Source organism: Phycodurus eques, chromosome 7 (assembly GCF_024500275.1).
Source record: "Phycodurus eques isolate BA_2022a chromosome 7, UOR_Pequ_1.1, whole genome shotgun sequence".
NCBI classification, from domain to species: domain Eukaryota; kingdom Metazoa; phylum Chordata; class Actinopteri; order Syngnathiformes; family Syngnathidae; genus Phycodurus; species Phycodurus eques.
In genome coordinates this window covers 23,954,542-23,975,941 of record NC_084531.1, presented here as the reverse complement: position 1 = coordinate 23,975,941, position 21,400 = coordinate 23,954,542, and the positions used below count along the sequence as shown (strand labels likewise).

At 39.9% G+C, this 21,400-nt stretch overlaps 1 protein-coding gene across 1 annotated transcript in view; it reads left to right on the top strand.

Moving 5' to 3' along the window:
- dync2h1 (dynein cytoplasmic 2 heavy chain 1) overlaps positions 1-21,400 on the top strand; it is an 86,007-nt gene that overhangs the window by 47,782 nt on the left and 16,825 nt on the right. The window contains 15 exon segments of the mRNA XM_061682719.1: positions 521-655; positions 1,840-1,983; positions 2,860-2,949; positions 3,999-4,064; positions 4,173-4,223; positions 4,321-4,374; positions 4,608-4,739; positions 6,485-6,557; positions 12,471-12,631; positions 13,025-13,150; positions 17,815-17,925; positions 19,029-19,098; positions 19,218-19,303; positions 20,469-20,544; positions 20,702-20,916. Of these exon segments, the coding sequence (XP_061538703.1) occupies positions 521-655; positions 1,840-1,983; positions 2,860-2,949; positions 3,999-4,064; positions 4,173-4,223; positions 4,321-4,374; positions 4,608-4,739; positions 6,485-6,557; positions 12,471-12,631; positions 13,025-13,150; positions 17,815-17,925; positions 19,029-19,098; positions 19,218-19,303; positions 20,469-20,544; positions 20,702-20,916 (1,590 nt within the window).

Below are 21,400 nucleotides of genomic sequence, written 5' to 3'. Positions count from 1 at the left end.
TCAATCACTGTATCAGTCTTATTGACAACAGAGGAAGTAATATAGTCCCAGTACTGCCCTGTTTATGTTTTCATCATACAATCTTTAAAGTGCATTTTTTGCCGGACAAGGAGTCACTAGTACAGAAACAAAAGGTTAATTGCCTCCCTGCAAAGTTGGTAATGAGAATATAAAAATGCAATGCCAAATAGTTTGTGATTGTCAAAGTTAGGCTCACATTAAAACTTTCACAATCAAATACATTTACACACAAACAAATATACACACATGGGCCATCAGTGCTACAACAAAACATTCTTCAGATTTATTATTGTCACCTTAACATTTCCATGCTTCACTGCTTTTCCATTTGCTTTATTTGAATGTTTTTTTGAATGCATTTTATTTTCAGTCAGTTTTAGAAAATATGATTAGAGGATGTATTTGATAAATCTGTTAATGTCCCACATGAGACTGTTACAAGATGGCAGCATTTGCTAGAACAGATCTTGTCACTCTGTCTCCCCCCCCCCCATGTCAGACCCTGGCTACATCACAGGGGAATATTTTGGAGAACCGAGAGCTTATAGACAGTCTGAACCATGCCAAAGCAAGCAGTGCTCTCATCCAGGAGTCACTACTGGAATCACACCGTCTGCAAGCATCTCTGGACCAGGTATTTACACACAGTAAAAAGTAACATCCATCCTTATCAGCCCCACCATCAAGCCCAGGCAGTTAACTTGACATATCCTCCCTGTGTCTCAGTGCTTGGCTGGAACCTTGCTCAAAAGTAGACCTTGAAGATCTTCAGGCAGCTACGTCTGCTGATGATTATAGTAGTTGCAAGTCTCTGCGAAATGGGGCCAATTGTTTGCTCCCTGGGCTTCTTCTCAAGCGTGCAATCGCTGTCTGATTCTTAAACACTATTTATCTTGCCTCATTATGCCTGGCCTTTGGACTACAGTAGTAATACAACGAGGAACAATCTTAAGCTGTTCTTGAGGAGCATCTCTATCCTACCATCACCTGCACATTTTCCCCAAGTTGGATATCATGTCTCCAGAGCTCATGCTGTTTCTCAGCCACACTCCAATCTGGTTGATATCAGAATTTATGTGTGCTATAATGGCACATTTGAGAAAACACAAGATACTGTATACAGTATAAACTGTATGTGGAAGATTCAGATTTCTTTTTTTAATCAAGTATGTAACACAATACAATTTATATTGTTTTTGTACTTACAAAAAATACATTGGCTTAAAAAATAATCACAATCACAAATAAATGTGAAGCAATTGTCATAGTTGTTTGCGTGTAATATGTTCCCTCACTACCATCTGCTACTGTAGGCGTTTTCCCAAATTTAAGCGGTAGAGTGAGTTCGATTAGACTGGTGGGATGACTGTTCAACACATGATGAAATTCACATCCATACTTTGGATGAAAGTGCTTTAGTAAAACGGCAATATTAACTCGGTTATACTAACACAGTAATATTAGCAGTAATATTTACTGTTTGACTTTTCAAACTTCTCCAGCATAAGTTGTTTAATTTATTTACACTGTCATCAACTAGACAGCAGTGTTCTACCAACACTATTCATCTATTCATCCCAAATATTTTGTATTCCTATTGTTTTTCCCCCCACATTTCCTGTCTTACCCTAATCTTTCTGTCTATCTCTATTCCTTTTCATGCTCTCCCTCTATCTTGATCAAAACAAATACTTCTTGTTTTCTTTCCTGTGATCACTAAACTCTTTCTGCATTTAAATTATTTTCATTTTTTTACCATTCCTTTAAAACGCTTTTCTGTCAATCTTTTCATCACACATTAGTTTGTTTGGATTTCAGGAACGGGATGCCTACTTGCCTCTTGCAGAGAGTGCCAGCAAGATGTATTTTGTCATCACGGACCTGTCGAAGATTGACAACATGTACCGCTTCAGCCTTGCTTCATTTTTACGCCTCTTCCAAAAGGCTCTTCAGGCCAAGAAGGTGACCCAGTCCTTCACATCTCTTCCCGTCAAAATAACATTTTAATACAGGCACTTGTGTGGTTATGCCCACACATGTACGCACATACACAAAATACAATTTTTACTTTTCTGCAAATACATGTTCTAAATGCCTAACTACAGTATTTGTATTTGTAATTTGGGAGTCACATTGTCAGTAGTTTAGGAAATAAAACTAAAATGTTCATTTTACTCAAACATATCGCTATAAATAGCAAAAGCAGATACAATGTTTGTATATCTACAGGTGTCACAATAGAATACTGCAAAAAATAGATATATTTCAATTCAAAAAGTTAAACTCATACATTATACAGATTCATTGTACACAACGATGATGTAGTTTACAGTTAATGAAAACCCAAATCCACTCTCTCAAGAAATTAGAAATATTACTTTGGAAACAATGAAAGATATTTTCAATAAAAAAAATACTGTATGAAGGCCTTCTGAAAAGTATTTTCTCATGTTTAATGACTCTCTAAAATATGGGTTAGTTTTCAGAAGGCTAATTCCAACCTCATTTCCATAGTAAAATCTTTCTGACTTTTTCTTATGTAACATTCAAATTTCTAGTTTTTTTTTGTTAGGTGTAAGCGAAAAATAATCAGAATAATAACAAATAAAATCATCGACAAGTAATCGTTTACTCTGTCTAGTGAGCATTAGGATTTGTTCCAATCTGTTTATAAAACCTTACAATTAAAGACCGATTGGTTTCTATCTATTCACACTTTTTTTTTTTATCTGTTCACAAGAATCAAGAATAACTTCTTGAATTATTTCAATTATTTTAGCACACCTAGTCTTCTTTTTCATGTCTCATCCTATGCACATGTATTTCTGTATACTCCAGGAAGCTGAGGATACTGAAGCGAGGATCGCTTCATTGGAAGCAAGCTTGAAGAGTATGGTGTATGAGTATGTTTGCCGCTCACTTTTTAAGGTATTATGGCTACATGCATACACTCACACGCGTGCAAACAAACCCTCCAGCATCTTCAACTGCAGACCTGCAGATTATTGTTTGTCATTTTAATATGTATTAATATTGAACCTAATGCACCAACAACACTTCATTAAACATCGGGGAAAGGAATAATGTATGTCAAACAGCTGCTGAAGCAATCCAACAATCCAATAAATGCATGCATTTGTAAATTTATTTAATTAACCTTTTCCAATTAACACAGTCTTCAAGTGTCCATTATTGATTAGGGCTACTTACATTCCAACGCACATATAGTGAATAATAGTGTAATTTCTATGCATGTGCTACATCTTTATGTGTCTCTATGTTAACGGAGAATCAGGAAGAGACAGGCAGTTGCTTATTGATCCTCTGCTGACAAATGTCTAGCACTTTTACAAACACACATGCCACTAAGACAAACCAAGGATCTGGTCAAAACTTGGAAACAGTGGCACAAAGTAGTGTGTATAAAAACCACAAAGGTTCATTACTGAAGAGACTTCAGATCTTCAAGATGATCAAGTCTCCCTGTCTATGTTCATCCAGCCATCATAAACACAAGTGATTCAGCCCAGTGAGCTGCTAGGTGTATCAAATAATGTATGTTATAGTTAGATGGTATGCTAGGTAGTGCAGTTGAGAAGAGTAAGATACTGCAACCTTTCATGTCGGTTGTATATAATATTGTTAAAATGTCACTTAGTATAAAGATTAAATGATAGCGTTTCCTTGTCAGGTGAACATTGTTCACAGTAGCTTGAACTCGGTGGTGGAGTGGCAGTCTAGTAATTAGAAGATTGCTGGTTTGATCCCTTGCTCTTTTGAAACCCCCCTGGTGCACACTTTAACATTATTGTGCAAATGTGGGCGTTAATACTGTAATTCACCGCGGACCGAGGCAGTTTTTTTTATTTACATTCAAAATAATTCCCTCACAACACAGCACACAACACCCACAGTATGATATAGAAATCATCTTCATTGTATTGCATATCCTTCTTGTATTCTCTCGTATTTTTCAGGCTCACCAGTTAATGTTTGCGATACACTTTGCCAAAGGCATATACCCTGAACTCTTCCAGGATAATGTGAGTATGCGTATATTTTCAGTAAATCCTCAGTATACCGGTAAGCTTTGAACTATTTGAACAAAACATATTCATCAAATGTCAGCCACAATAATAATTTTACTTTAGGAATGGGAGGTCTTCATTGGCTCCATTGTCAGTGAAATGTTCAAACAAGAGGTGGGATTTTTTTTTTCTGTATAAGTAGACCACACTGCTTGCAGCCTTTTCCTTTAGAATCACTGTTCCCTCCATCCTTTCTCTTTCCCCATGTCAGGAGTTCCCATCTTGGATCGATCAGGAGAGACACAGATCATTAGCAGTTTACAAGGTAAACAGTGAAAATAAATTTGGATTTAGACAACACTATCGTCCATATGTCTTATTATGTGACATATAGCTTATATAATATATATCTGCAAATATGTGTAACGTTGCAATATAATTATGTGAAGCCAAATTAGTGATTTTCTCTTCCAGGTACTGCAGAATGAATGTGATTCTAACTCTCACATTCCAATTTTTCTGTGGCCTGAGTCAACATCTGCTGTCCCTTCTTCTCAGGCTACATTCACAGCCCTCTATCAGTCCCTGTGTTTGAGTGACTCAGACCTTTGGCTGTCCTTCGCACGGAGCTCACACTGCGAACATGAAATTCCATCCTCCATTGCCAAGAAAATTACTCCCTTCCAGCAGGTCAGATTTCCATCAGATACAATGTTTTAAATTCATATTATCGATTTGGATTACGGATGACACTTTGGAACACTTTATCTGTATGTGCTGGAGAAATCAGAAGTCTATACACCTTTATGTATATTGCTATATTATATGTTTTTTGTATTTTATACTTTGTAAATACATAGTGAAACATTTGGAAATTTATTAAATTAATTGGTTTTGGTGTACTACTTGCTGTACTTGCTAACGTTCTTAAATCCCAACAATGCGTTTCTACTTTCTGAAAGAATGATTTACTCAAAACCCCTGATGTTAATTCAACTGTATTTGTATGACATGTACAATAAACTGCATTAAGCCTTGTATTATGCAACTAAGATATAAATTATGCTACTTTCTGATGCTGTACGATGTTTAATGAGCTAAAAAAAAAAAACATGGTCCATGTTACTAAATTCTGTGATTGAGTGGTGAGTGGTGACCAGGTCATTGTCTGCCTCTTAACTCAATTCAGCTGGGATAGGCTCTCGTTCACCTGTGACCCTGAACAGATTAAAAGGCAGAAAATGAATGTATTCATGTTACTAGATTGCATTATCTGCAGTACGGCTGGGCCTTACAAGGCTGATGTCCATGATGGGGTCTCTCTCATTGTTGTGCTCCATCTTGTTATTATTATTATTAATCAGTTTATTTGAAAGGGGACAATGCAATTTCATAAAACACATGAAATACACATGGTTAAAAAAGCCAGAATTAGCCAGAAGGCTAGTTCCATTTAATGTTCTATATTGAATGGGTGCGGAATATAGCTGATATATATGATGTATATGAATCCCTTCTAAAGGATTAGTCTCCAAAGTCTAAGTGGGGTTTGTGGTTGTCAAGTTGGGGGGTCACGTGAATGCGATTATCCCATATCAAGATCAGCACTAGCAGCACAATAGTGAAGCGGTTTTCATTTCTCACTCACAGCCAAAATGTTCTGTGATCGAGTTAGCAGTGAAATTGTGGAGGTTCTGAATGATTTAATGGCTGACTTGGAGCCAGTCACAAGAAAGTCATGCCATATCAACATTGACAAAACTCTTTCAACTCTGCATTTCCGTGTATGTGGGTCATTTCAGTGCACTGTGACAATTGGTTCTGGCGTCTCTAAGATCGGTTTTCGGGGTGCAGGCCTACGTTTTAAACACATTATACAGAATGATCCGTACATTCAATTGGAATGCACTTGGGATTAGTCAAATCAAACAAAACATGGCTTTTATATGGTTGCTGGCTTACCCCAAAATAGCGACCAATTTATTTTCTGTCACTCAGTAATATGTTTTTTTTTTTTTTTTTTGCCTCTTCCACTTACTCTTCCAATTCCATCACTTCAAACTTAATTTTTGCCTTTGCGGTGCTCTCCCAAATGTTCGTTCCATGGTGAAAACTGCTAACTGAACTTCAAAACCCAGTTTTAAATATGGCACTGTAGACCACTTTTACAGCTGTTGCCAACACTGATTGCAGTCTGTAAGCGTGAACACACAATTTAGCGCATGCTATTTGGGATCTTAAAAAAAGATCACAATCTTAGTAGATCACATGCAACATGCCCACCAACAGTGTGCCCAATCAATTCGAGCGAACATGCAATTTAACGCCAAAAAATCATATTCCGTGGTATTAATGGTAAAAAAATTTTTTAACAGGTTGGCAACCCAATTGTTTTCGTATTTTCTCATCTGTTCACCCTTCTCTCATCCCTCCAGCTGTTATTGGTTCAGGCAGTCAGACCAGATCGTCTGCAGAGTGCCATGACAGCATTTGCCTCCCAGGCATTGGGTAAGTGTTTAAATTTCAGACTGTTTTATGGGTCCTGTACTTTATCATACCAGGGTCTGTATCACCACAGATCTCGCAAAGGCATTCCTCTTTGAATAAGGATGAGAAGAAAAAACAAATTACCTCACACGAGTATTGGGCTCACAACTACAGTAATAAGGGGGGCATGGGGGTTGAGCAACCACAACAACAACACCAACAAAATGTTTGTCAGTTAACTCTGTAACATTCATGAAGTCAGGAAGTGCATTATTAATGTCTGTTTCCCCACAGTGGTAATATACATAGTTCATGTATTGCTATTAATAAAAGAAGCCCCAGCCGAGGGAGAAAAGTGGATTGAAGGGAGATGACAAAGGCAGACAGAATCAGGCTAAAGCAGAGTATTAGCACTACTTTGCTTACAATATACCAAAAACTGCCTTAAATTTCTGCAGAAAAGGATCCAGACAAAACAGAAGTGACTCCAGCTTCTGTTTATATTATTTCTGTTCTTCCATTGGTCAATCTCACCATCTTTTGGGTGGTATCATCCATCCATCCATTTTCAACACCGCTTATCTGGGTTAGGGTCGCGGGGCGCTGGAGCCTATCCCCAGCTGACTTCGGGCAAAAGGCGGACTACACCCTGAACTGGTCGCCAGTCAGTCGCAGGGCACTGGGTGGTATCAATTTTTCTTCATTTGTATTTTTGTACATCCACACTTCTGTTTGACGACGCAAGGCTTCATTTTACTCACTATTTAGTGTCTTTTGTGGAAGTCTGTTCAACATGCTGATTTTAGCGGATTTTGTTTCAGTGTGATGAAGTTGATTTTGTTCTTATTTAAATCTGTGTTTTGGTTTACTGTTAGACCCAGTAACAAAACACATTTGTTATTGTTGTTGTAGAAAAAGTGAAAATAATCCTTGCATAAGATGGACAAACTATTAACACTACTACAAACCACCACAATTAAATAAATATTACAGTACATAAGTACCACTCTCAAAATGGAGCATTATCTTGGATGTTTGACACAGCTCTTGTATTGGAGCTTATTACGCAGGTTGTGCAATTGTACATAATGTTGCCGTTAAAGTTGCAGTCAGAATTTGTGGAGTATTACTTTGTATCCAAGTGGGCGGCAGATGCACTGATAACTAAACAGGTGCAGGGTAAAAAAAATGTATTTGTCTCTTTGGCAGTAAATCAGTATGCTAATGAGGCATTGTCTGTAATCCTTTTACAACTAATCTCGCCCAATCCTTTCGGTCGAGAGCTAGCCACTGCTTGAACACAGTCATGCCTTGCTTACCACAGCTTTTGATTTTGATTTTTTTTTGAATGTCTCTCTGAGTCATCTTATTTCTGAACCTGAATCTACATGTGACGAGACACCTATTACATACAAATACTGTTCTATTACAATGTTTATTTTTTATTTTTAAATGTCAGCCTGTGGGCGTATGTTGAATGGGTAGTTACCACATCAGTCTCACAGTTTTGAAGTGTTCTGAAGTCTGGAGTGCTGATCCCCAGAAAATGCCACCCTGGGCGGATGGCCATTTCACCTATATACGAAACCGCCCTTTTATTGGGGTGATACATGATCATACAAACACACTTTTTCATCCACGAAGTTGTGTTTGAAACATTGTGCCTCTTTCTAGGTTCCTGTTCGCCCTGACTGCATGTTCCAAAAATCAAGGTGAATGTTGTAATTTGCTGCCTGAATGCTGGTTTGCAGCAAGAATACTGATTACCTGCTGGTTTCATAGGTGGTGATATGCGTGTTTGTGCACTTTCATGCTCTGGAAATGTCTCCATTCTTTGTAGACACACACCAAAAGCCTTGTGCACGGTCAGAAGATGTTTTTCTTTATGTTGTCATTGTGATTCAGCTAAAGGTTGATCTGTGATGTTTTCTACCAGGACCTTGGGTGTCTGTGTGTGTTTGGATAGGTGTAGCAGATTGCATTTGGCAGCAGCCACCAAAGGTATCCGCTGGCATTTTCTAAGACAAGTGTGTGTGCGTGCGTGTGTGAGAATTAAGCTGAGATTTTGAAAATGTTCCTGTATCACAGCGTGTGGGCCTCTTTTAGCTAATATCCGATGTTTCAAACAGGATTAGAGCCTCATACGCCGTGACAAACAGAACACACACACACACTACTTGTGTTGTATGAATACACATTAATGATGAATACACACTCAACAACAAAGGACTGACAATGTATTCAGTGTGTACAAGGTTTTCTTCTCAACTTGCTGCATTTCTCTCAGTATGTATAATGAATCAGCTTCCTTATAACCCTCACCGTCTTTTATCAGCCAGTTTTTCCCTATACCTTTTTCCCATTCTCCATCATTGTGCCAGCCCTGATCTCCCCTCTGACCCCTTCTTCTTTGTTTCAATGTGGACCAGCCTCCCCTGCCTTCCCGTTGATGACCCATTCTCCACCTTTATCCTGTATTCTGGGAAGTGAGCTACCACGAAACCATCTGTTCACATTTTTCTGGCACTGCTCCTTATTTACATTTGTATCAAAACACAACAATGTGTTTTACATTTTTGCTTTCCCACCGCAGGAACCTTTGCAGGAACTTTCCTACCAACTCTGGTAGCTTGAGTTCTCTCTGTGTCCCCAACGAAAAAAATTACAAGGATACGAAAGGTTCCCCCTGGATTGATTAGTTCCTTCTGGTGGGAAAAAAACAAAACCTTTCTAGGCAGGATTTGCAATGTACGGCCTGTTGTTTTTGTTGTTTTTGTTTTTTTCCATGCAAACACGTTTACAAATACCAAATACTAAAATACGACTAAGCGGGCCATGAAGTCATATATTTTTTATTTATTTATTTATTTATTGAACCTTATCCAGGTAATGTATTTACAATGCCAACCTGGGTGCAGAGAGCAGAGTAAAACAAAGCAAAATAGAAGCAAATACTGTACAATGCAAACTGTACAATGTGATATAGTAACAAGTTAAATATCACATTACATCATAGCACATGGTGTATAAAAGGTCGATGAAAGGCATGTGAGTGGATGTTCTCAAAAGCTGCAGGACTTGCATGAAGAAAAATGTAATCGCCTGAATGCCAAGACATTAGAAAAAAATAAATGTAGAAGCCTGCAGATGACTATAGATGGACCTGTATTTTTTAAAACTCCCTATCTCAAAGACTGTATGGGGCCAGGTTGGCATTGCAAATAAGAATCAGTTCTCAATTTCCTCACATGGATAAAGGGTTGGTTAGGTTTTAAAGGTATAAAAAAAAATATTTAGATTAAGATGTAAACGTAGTTGGGAAGGGTAACCAATATTGTAATCAGGTAAGAGTACTGTTACTGTGGAATAATATGACTCAAGTAAAAGTAAAAAGTACTGCATTTTCACGACCATAAGTCTCAGTTACGGGGTCTAGTTCTGTATTTAACACATACATAAGGCGCACCGTATTATTGGGCGCAGGCATGGTAAAACATACGCTAGCTTTAAACATACAGGTAGCATGCATGCATGCTAAAACGATGTTTTTAAAAAGGCAGCGGGAGCAAAACTGAGTTCGGTTGTACTTTATTTAAGTATTTAACAATGTACTCACGTTATTTTTTGATCAATCCTCATCCAAAAATCAATCAAAGTCCTCATCTTCTGTATCCGAAATGAACAGCTGGGCAAGTTCTCCATCAAACACGCCGGGTTCCCTCTCGTCATTGTCGGAGTCAGTCTCGTTGCCGTGCGGCTCCTCAGAAATTATGCCAGCTTTTACGAAGGCTCGAACAACAGTGCAAGCAGACACGTCAGCCCAAGCATCTGTGGCGTAACTCGCCCGGCGCTGCCTCTAGTCTTAGTAAAGCTGTGTTCGCCATCAGTCATCCATCGCTCGCAACTTCACTTTGAACGCCCTGTTTACACCGATGTCCAGCGGTTGGAGTTCCTTGGTCAAGCCTCCCGGTATAATGGAAAGCTCCGAGTTATTGCACTCAGTCGAATGGTGACTGTAGAGACGCTTCTCCCGGCTGTTCTTTGCTCATTAATCCATTGCTCGACTTGGTCTTCCAACTCGGGCCACCTCGCCTTGTTTCCGCGGAAACTCAGCCTCATCTTCTTGACTTGGCAAAGCTTGTTTTCCTGCTTCCTCCACTTGCGAACCATGGATTCGTTGATCTTGTATTCTCTCGCGGCTGCTCGATTCCCATATTCCTCTACGTAATTGATAGTTTGCAACTTAAACTGTGCTTCATAAGCGTGTCTCTTCGTAGGTGCCATTTTCGGGGGTCCTTAGCCAAACCGATGTTGTTTTGCACAATGCACACCCCGGTACTATATACCTACTGGGGGCATGCCTTTAGCGTCCTCTTTCATGCGCGCACAACGTCCGCATGCTGTCCTCAGTCACGTCCGCCTAAGCGTCGGCAGGAAATGCTCCCAGTCAGTCAAGCGGAGCGCTCATCAAAGTCACACGACAACATTTACAGATTTTGGAACTCGGTACACACATAAGGCGCGCCGCATTATAAGGCGCCCCGTCCATTTTGGAAAAAATGTAAGACTTTTAACTGCGCCTTATGGTCGTGAAAGTACGGTAGTGCTCCAAATGAGGAGTACTTGAGTAAGGAAGTACTGAGTAACGAGTAAGTAACTTCTGATTTATTTTTTAAATCAGAGAATGAACGTCAAATAAAATAAAAAAAGCTAAGTAAAATATCCATCCATCCTTTTTTCTATAACACTTATCCTCACTGGGGTCGTGGGTATGCTGGAGCCTATCCCAGCTAACTGTGGGCGGGAGGCGGGTTACACCCTGGACTGGTCGCCAGCCAATTGCTGGGCACATATAAACAAACAACCATTCGCACTCACATTCCTACCTACGGACAATTTAGAGTCTTAAATTAACCTACCGTCCTTGTTTTTGCGATGTGGGAGGAAACCAGAGTACCCGGAGAAAACCCACGCAGGCACGGGGAGAACATGCCAACTCCACACAGACGAGGCCGGATTCGAACCTGGGTCCTCAGAACTGTGAGGCAGATGTGCGAACCACTATAACACCGTGCTCCTATTCTAAAACATCCATCAATCCATCCATCCAGTTTCTGAACCGCTTCTCCTCACTAGGGTCACGGGCGTGCTGGAGCCTATCCCAGCTGTCATCGGGCAGGAGGCGGGGTACACCCTGAACTGGTTGCCATCCAATCGCAGGGCACATAGAAACAAACAACCATCCGCACTCACATTCACACATACGGGCAATTTAGAGTCTCCAATTAATGCATGTTTTTGGGATGAAACCGGAGTGCCCGGAGAAAACCGACGCAAGCACAGGGAGAACATGCAAACTTCACACAGGCGGGGCCGGGGATTGAACCCGGGTCCTCAGAACTGTGAGGCTGACACCCCAACCAGTCGGCCACCGTGCCGTCTATTCTCCAAGAAATGGTCTTATACTATATTGTTTCTACTTGTTAAACAGCACAATACCGTCAGCTCACCATGTTGATTATAAAAACAGGGAACAAGACTGCAGTGAATATAAAAAGGTAATCACAGGGGATTGGAGCAACAACGCCCAATGTGGAAGTCGAAAACGAAAGTCTAAAAATAGATTGTGCACGCAATTATTGATAAATGAAAGTAGCGAGCGACATGCAGATTATTGTAATGGATTAAAAGTACAATTTCTTCTTAACTAATACTTGAGTAAAAGTAAAAAGTATGCTTCATTAAAACTACTCTGACAAATACAATTTATCCAAAATGGGTGGGTTGGTGGAGAAACCCCTTTATACATTATTCTATCCCCTCTCAGTGAATCCCACAGCTCACAACAATACACATGTATCATTTTTGTATTTTTGTTTTTAAATCCACACAAAATTAATATCTTTTTCTTGCCATTTCTCATTGTATCTCCAGGTATGAAGGATCTCTCCCCTCCTCCTCTGAATCTGCGGCGTATTTATGCTGAGACATTGGAGTGGGAACCAGTGCTGATCATCACCTCTCCTGGGGCCGACCCCTCCCAGGAGCTTGCAGAACTCGCCACAGACACTGTGGGTCGGGATCAGTATCATGAGGTAGACAACAGAAATTAAAATTCAGAAATTATAAATGCGCACAGATAGCTTATTTGCTGTTAAAGTTAATATTGGCTTTTGGTGGTAACTCGCCGGAGTTCCAAAATTGGTTATTTTGTTTTTGAAAAAGCTGTAATTGCAAGCAACTTTAAATGCAAATGAGTTAATTTGTCAGACCTCAACTCAAGTCAGCTATCTACATATTTGATTGGATTGAAATATGAAATGTAATCTAGTTTCGCAATTGCATGCTTTCACTTGCTGAAAAGAAAAATTCGATGGTGCAATCACATTATGTACCCACTAACCTCAAATGCCAAGTACAGAATTGGATTTTCCATCCCATTTCCTTTGTTTGGTACCCTGCCTGAGTGTGGCTCTCCTTCTGCCCAGATCTCGATGGGTCAGGGACAAGCTGACGTGGCCTTGGCCACACTCAGAGAATGTTCCCGAAACGGAGAGTGGCTTTGCTTGAAAAACCTTCATCTTGTCACAGCATGGTTACCTCTGCTAGAAAAAGTAAGCACTCTGTCATGTTGTTGGTATCTGTTCTTGTGTGATATTTCTTTTTAGATTAAGTGCACTTGTTGTTGTTATGTAAGGCATATGTGTTCCAGACATTAGACTCCACTTTGTCATCTCTACACTGTTAGACATTCCTGTAAATTCTTGTTATTTACCACATACCTCACAGTAAAATACTTCAAAGTGATTTTACAGTAATTAACTACAGCTTCCACTACATCATGGGATTTTGGATGACGTCACACAGAGAATTACTGCATTTTGCATGCAGTAGAACTGTGAAGCTGTGTGCTCCCAACATGCATTTCGCCATAAAATGTTGAACTGTTGCTGTAAAGAAGATGTTAATGTTCATTAACGATAAGGATTAACGTAACATTGATCATGTGTGTTTATGTTACCTGTAGTTCATTGAATGTGTGTCTTATTTACTGTAACTCTCGCGTTACATTTATGTTGCACATTTTGGTTGAAATGGTATATAGTGCAATGTTTCTGATTGTGTGTTTATGCTTATCATCTGTACCGTGTTCTGAAGAGATGAGTCTTGATGCAAATGAACTCTTGTGCTTTTTGGCTTAGTACAGTGGAACAATGCAGGCTATGCACGGTCAAATACATAAACCAGACAATCCCAAAGGGGATTTAACCCCTCCATTCTTTTTTCTTGTTGCAATAATAAATTGTATGTGCCACCACTAAGCAAAACACGGTGTACTGGATAGTATTGCGTTTGTGAAATAAAAATTAGACAGAATAATTCATCAATCTCCAGTAATCTCAGGGGGGGGTCGCCATTTTTGGCAATAGCACCATCTGCTGGCGACCGAAATTAACATCACAACTACTCCCTCGAACGTTTCGTACGTCATGTCATTAACCAGAATGCTGTGTTTTGATTAGTGGTAGCACACATCATAAATAATCTAACGTGTTACTTTTTATATTAGAGGAGTCAGATTACAGTTACTTTGATTTAGCTGCCAATAGTTACTTTTTTGTTCACGAGAACCAGCTCTTAACATACTTTTGCACACTATGCTATGCTATTTATGGTCAGGCAATAGATATTCATCATTAACAAACTACAGTGCTTGTGAACATGAGGCAAGTCAATAACAAGGACACTTGATTCAGTCACGGTGCATGTCATAAGTGAAGACCAATTTTCAGCCTTTGTTTTAGTAATAACTAATAAAACAGACAAAACACACTATATTCATAACTATCCATAACTAAAATGCACACAACGACTAACTACAATATCAAAAAAGGGAAAATATTTATCAACGGAGCCGTCATTCCAGCGGTGGTGCTCACAGTACAGAATAAAGCTTTTTCTTGTATTTCCCTCACTTGTGTTCTACGTCCTTGATATCATCTGAAGCTATTTTCTAACAGTAACACATAGCCTGTGAACCTTATACCCTCCTTCTGTTTCTCTTCATCACTCTCTTTCTTTGTTCCCTCTTACCCATCAGTGAATGAGGTCTCGGCAGTCAGGCTTGAAATGAAAAACTGCTGTGATGAGGGAATGATGGGGGCAGTGTGAGAAAAGAAGTTAAGATGGAAGATGATGAATGAACAAAACAGTGGTTGTGAAAGGAGGAAAATGGACAAAGATGAACAGAGCCTCCATAAGCACTAGCTAGGTGCAAAGATAAAAACTAAAGTCCTTCTTACCACTTAACTCTAGCTATTAATCCATGTATCTGTCTCTCACATAGAGACACGTTTTCTTAAAGGGAGGTCAGTTCCTGCGTTTGTTTTTCTGTGACCGTGTGCATTAATGTGAATTTCAAATGAGGGGGGAACATATTGATTGGAAGAAAGTCTGTGCATGAAACACCCTAAGGCAGGGGTGCCCAAACGTTTTGGCTCAGGGGCCACATTGCCGTAAAAAAAATTGTCATGCGGGCCAGCATTAATTTTACATGCTACCGACGAGGGAAATGCTTTTTTGTATTTTTATTTTACTGTTTTACTATGCTGTCTGCTGCTAGGTAGATCTTATAACTGCCTGACCTGGATAAATGAAGGTTAAAATAAAAATTAATGAAATCCAAAAGAAAGTATTTTTATGAAATTTGTCTCAAACTTAAACTTTCTTCATCAGAATCAACAAACAACATGTTTGCATTAATGTGAAAGGTGATACTGAGATCTCGACTACAGTAAATGGGGCAGGTCTGGCTCAAAAGCGGTGGTTTTAATGCGCAAGATGTCACGCAGGTGGGAGTCACTTAGTCTTGTCCTCACGCAGTTCTTATTCATGATTCATGACTGAGAATGTCTTCACACAAGTATGTCGAGCCAAACAAGCTCAACATTTTCTTAGCAAATGTACGAATCTCTTGGAACCTGTCTTTATCCAGCTGCTGGTAAAAGTTGACAAGAGGGAGTTGTTGGTACCGGCTGCGACACTCCGTGTCACACTGCAGCTCAATGAGCTCCAACTGCAGGTGGGCTGGAACGTCACTGAGATCCACGGAAACAGTTTGGCACATAGAGCTTTTTGGTGAATAATACAATGGAGTTTTATAGCTTTACCTCCTTCTTCGCTTTCTTTGTTACACACTCGGGTTGATAATCCACTGTGCTCGCCAACCATGGCAGGTGCGCCATCCGGAATAATCCCCGTGATTTTATTCCACTTTAATTTTATGTCATGTATGGCGGAACAAACAGAAGCAAATAAATATTTCCCTCTTGTTTGGTCCTGAAGGCTCTGGAGGTCAAGTAGCTCTTCACGCATGTTCATTTCACTGTCCACTCCTCTAAAAAAATCAGTAACTGAGCGCTGTCGGATGCATCTGTGCTTTCGTCACAGGCTAACGAAAAAAATTCAAACTCCACTCCTTTTGCGTCCAACTGTCTCTTAATATCAGAAGAAACTTCTTTGATCCTTCGTGACACAGTGCTACGAGCCAGGAAAACATTGGCGAACTGTTGCTTTTTCTCAGGACAAATGTTCTCCACCATTTTCATCACACAGTCTTTAATAAATTCACCCTCAGTAAAAGGTTTGCAGTGCTTGGCAATCAGCGTTGCCACCTCATAGCTTGCCTTTGTTGTATTTTCATTCGACTCACTGGCTCTTGTGAAAAAGTGTTGCTGTGCCGTTAAACCAGCTTCCAGTTGCTTCAATTTTTCACTGCATTCGTTCCCAGTTAACTTGTCGTAATTAGCATGTTCCGTCTGGTCGTGCCTCTTTATATTGAACTCCTTGAACACAGCCACAGTCTCTTGGCAAATTAGGCAGACGCAGTTGTTTCGAAACTCAGTGAAAAAATATTCAGACTTCCATTTGTCCTGGAAACGTCGGCCCTCGCTATCAACTTTCCTTTTCTTACTTCCAGTTGTCATTTTAGAAATGGGCAAAAAACATATCATGCGCAAAACGGCCCCGCGAGAGTTCAGCCACAAGTTTACTGCCATCCTGTGGTGAAATATAAAATTGCGCGTGTATTTTGCACTGCCGAGCCACATATTATTGGTTTTATGACAGAGGCTTCGGGCCAGTGGAAATATGAACACGGGCCGGATTTGGCCCGGGGGCCGGACTTTGGGCATGTCTGCCCTAAAGTGTCACCTTGTGGCCATCCTATTTTTAACCCTGAGTGTTTGAGAAAGAGAACAAGATGGAGGGGGGTAATGCAAGAAGTGAGAATGTGAGGTGTAATACCTGGATGAGACATGCTGAGAACATGAGCATAGTACATTATACTGTTGTAAAATTTAAATATGAAAGAATTTCACTAAACATTGTGTTGAACTGGCATCCCCGTGGACTAGCGGTTAGTATGCCAGCCTCAAAGTTATGAGGTTCCTGGTACGAATCTTGGCTCTGGCTCTCCAGTGTGGAGTTTGCATGTTCTTCCAGTGCTTATGTGTTTTTTTTTTGTTTTTGTTTTTTTTGTTTGTTTTTTCAGTGGCGGCACGGTTGGCCGACTGGTTAGAGCGTCAGCCTCACAGTTCAGAGGACCCGGGTTCAATTCCCGGCCCCGCCTGTGTGGAGTTTGCATGTTCTCCCCGTGCCTGCGTGGGTTTTCTTCGGGCACTCCGGTTTCGTCCCACATCCCAAAAAAAAAACATGCATTAATTGGAGACTCTAAATTGCCCGTAGGTGTGAATGTGAGTGCGGATGGTTGTTTGTTTGTATGTGCCCTGCGATTGGCTGGCAACCAGTTCAGGGTGTACCCGCCTCCTGCCCGATGACAGCTGGGATTGGCTCCAGCACGCCCGCGACCCTTGTGAGGAGAAGCGGCTCAGAAAATGGATGGATGGATGTTTTTTCAGCTTCCTCCCATATTCCCCCCACCCAAAAAAATGTGTAGGTTATTTGGAGACTAAACTGTCAATATGTATGAATGTGAGCGTGAATATTGGTTTTCAGCTGTGATAGGCTCCAGCTCACCTGTGGCCGAAACGTAAATGTGGATGGCCATCCTACAATTGTCTGTGCTAACTACTTGTCCATAGTGTGACTGTGGATGGGCATGTGACATGCATAATTAAAAAGCCAGAACAAATTGTTTTAAACCTCTTTTGGTATGTTCAGACAGTAGCTATACTGCATTGTAGGATAACAAATGAATAATCATAGAAAACAAGTATACACACTATATTTCTAAATATGTACCACCCTCATTTCACAGGAGCTAAATGTGCTTCGTCCCAAAGAAGGCTTCCGTCTCTGGTTGACATCGGAGGTTCACCCCCGATTTCCTCCCATACTGCTGCAGTCCAGCCTCAAAATCACTTATGAGGTACACACAATCACTTTCTTCTCCATAAGTAATGTTCAACACTACCTGTATTACGTTTGGGTTCCAGTAGCTATTGAATATGTCTATCTTTGCCGCTGGTTGGTTATTGGTGTAAATTAGGGGTTGTAATATAATGTGATGGTGAAGCAATCTTTTTTAAACAGTCATTTACTGTACATACAGTTTAACCACATTATATAGTTGCAGTATTTTTTGGCCAGAGATGGTATGCAGAGTGTGCGTGTTAGTGAGGTATACTTTAATGCATGGTGTGTTACTCATGAGCGTACTGCTCAAGGGAAAAGCTGTTTTAGCAACCATGCATGCAGCATAACCTGCTCCTCTGTGGTTGTCTCTCCATCGTTCTCTTTTAGCCGACAGACTGTCACAAGGAGCCACATCTTATATATCTCATCAACTCAAAAGTGCAAGCGTGTCTTTTATGTGAATGGATTGTTTGGGTGATTTAGAAAGTCACTCAATTGATCATAATGAGCTTTAAGGTGATGAACTAAATGTGTGTACTGCAGGGCTTCTATTTTATTTTTTCACATTTTGCAGTTTTATTTGGAACTCGTTCATGTTGTTGTTTTAAATAGAGCACTACACATCTCAACATAGACCGCAGAGGCTTTCTCAAAATTAAGTTGTTGCCACATTGTCATTTGTCAAAAGTTTTAAAGGGCTTATGAAACTGTAACTTAACAATGTTTGCACTCAGTGGAGCAACGGCACTCTAACTTTCCTTTTGTCCTACTGTGAATTAAGCATTTGAACATTTTTCATTTTCACATTCGATGGCCAGTAGGATACATTGTGTTTTTTTTTTTTTTTTTTTTAATATAAAAAATCTATATATATGAAAATATAATATATTAAAAAAATATATATATATATAAATATAATATATATATTTAAAAAAAATATATATGTATATATATATATATATATGTATATATGATGACAGCTGGGATAGGCTCCAGCACGCCCGCGACCCAAGTGAGGAGAAGCGGCTCAGAAAATGGATTGATGGATATATATATATATATATATACACACACACACACTCACACTCACACACTCAACTCCTTACCTGTATCTAGGATCCCCCTGGGCTGAAGAGGAACTTGTTGAGAACCTATGAATCCTGGACACCGGAACAGATCAGTAAAGGTGACATTTTATTGTTGAAATCTGCTTTGGTATTTTACAGTAACATTGAGCTCAACTAATAGATTATTATTATGACATTAATGCTGCTATTAAATGGGGAGCCAATTATTTTTGTTTAGGCGGTATCCTGGCCCGAGCCCAGTCTCTCTTCTGTCTAGCTTGGTTCCATGCTGTCTGCCAAGAGAGACGTAACTACATACCTCAGGTAGAATTCACACACACGGTTGTAGAAATATTGCACAATAACATACATGCATAAGAACAACCTACAACTTAACATTTTAGTTGGGAGACAACATACAGAAATGAATTAAATCAGGAATTACTGAACATGCAAGCACAGTCCCCTGCAGCATCAACAGGAAGACTACCATTGCTGATTTGCTTTCAGTAAATGCTCAGAAAACACCCAGCTATGTTTTAACGCGCTGGTAATTTATTTTTCTAGGTCTGTCAATGTTGTAGATACTGTGCGTGCATGTGTGCGCGTGTCTGTGTGCGTGCACATTTGTGTATGTGCAAGCATTTGTATGTGTCTATGTGCATTTATATGGACGCTGTCTACGAAACTATTTTCCTTTGCTGAGTATTCAGTGTTATTGTCTTGACCTTCTATGCGCTGATTCACTGTTGTGAATGTGCGAAAGAATTTGGCCACCAACTGCTGATGTTAAGTGAAGTTTACTTGCAAGGTAATTTAATATAGCACCGTCTATGTATCTGTATTGTACTTCGTATCCTGTTTGGATCATGGGTGAGCTGGAGTTTATACAAGCTGACTTTGGGTGAGAGGTCAATCACAGGGAACATATAGACAAACTACCATTCACATTTACACTTAAAGACAATTGTATGGGTCGTTAAATAACCGAATGTGCATGTTTTTAGAATTTAAGAGGAGGTCAAAGTACCCATAAACAATTAGGACCAATATGTTGTAATTTTATCTCAAAATAAGAACTTTGCCATTGTGTAGATCTTTTTTTGGTGGACCAATAATATTGGTGGACCTGCCTGGACAACTCCATTGTGTTAGCACTAGGTCAAGCCAGGTCAGGTCAGGCAAGAATTCTGTTCCTGCACCGTCCCTATGATCCTCCCCACCAACACCCAGACAACGTGCAAACGTCTTTCTAGCCAATAAATACATCATGAATCAAGCAAACATGATCAAGTGGCATTAACTCATTCACTGCCAGCCTTCCCAGTTAACATAGATATTTGACTTCTAAAGCCGTCAATGGCAGTGAATGTGTTAAGAGGAAATGTTCACATTTAACCATACTATTTTATGAATAAACAAAAGAAAGCAATTTAATACATGAATACATCAGTTGAAGCAATATGTAATGTTTACCCTCTTTTTTTAGGGTTGGACTCAGTTCTATGAGTTTTCTTTATCAGACCTGCGTGCTGGCTTTGAAATCATCGACAGACTTTTTGAAGGTAGGAGGCCCTTTTAATCCTCTGCTCTCTGATCAAGCGAACATTACAGTTTCTGGCACATTAGACCTTGTTTAGCTGCAGTATGCTTGTAAATGATTGTACTCTTGCATTCTGTTTGCACTTCAGGATTTTTTGTGTGTGTTTTAATATCTTTCAGCTGGTAAGCCTTTTCAGTGGGAGTTTGTCCATGGCCTGTTGGCGAGTGCCATCTATGGCGGACGCATCGACAACCCATCTGACCTCCGCATCTTGCGCTCTTACCTGGAGCAGTTCTTCTCTGCACGACTCTTCTCCTCCCTCTCAGCCGGAAAGAGCAAAGGAGCACGCTTTCTTCCGCCTCAGATCAGCCTTCCAAATTCTTGCTCTATCTTGGTAGGTTGAGGGGATTACGCAACAAATAATTTGCAGCCAGACATTTTAATTTACAGTTGCTAAGATGGAGGTCCTCCTATGTAACATCCCCTTTAAGCAGTCCAAAAATTAAATCCTGCTAAAGAGAAATATAAATAGGAACCCTTTCACTTTTGCTTCTGGAAGCAAATGATACAATTTATTGTATCTGTATCCTAAATGAAATCTGCTGCAGTGGCAAGCTTAGGTGGCTTCTAGAAGGAAGCCACCTAAGCTTATATCACTGACTCACACCTCTTGGTGTCTTTGAAAGGGCATGTTGTTTTAGCCACTTAAAGTTGGGGAGCCATATGGAAAGAAATAAAGTCAATATGGAAATATGTGCTGTGAATTTGCAAGGAAAGTAACAACTAAAGTGGGAACGAAGCTTTTGGTATATATGTTTTTTACATATTGTTAGTGGACCTTTGTCAAGTTATGTCACCAATACTTGTAATCAAGGATA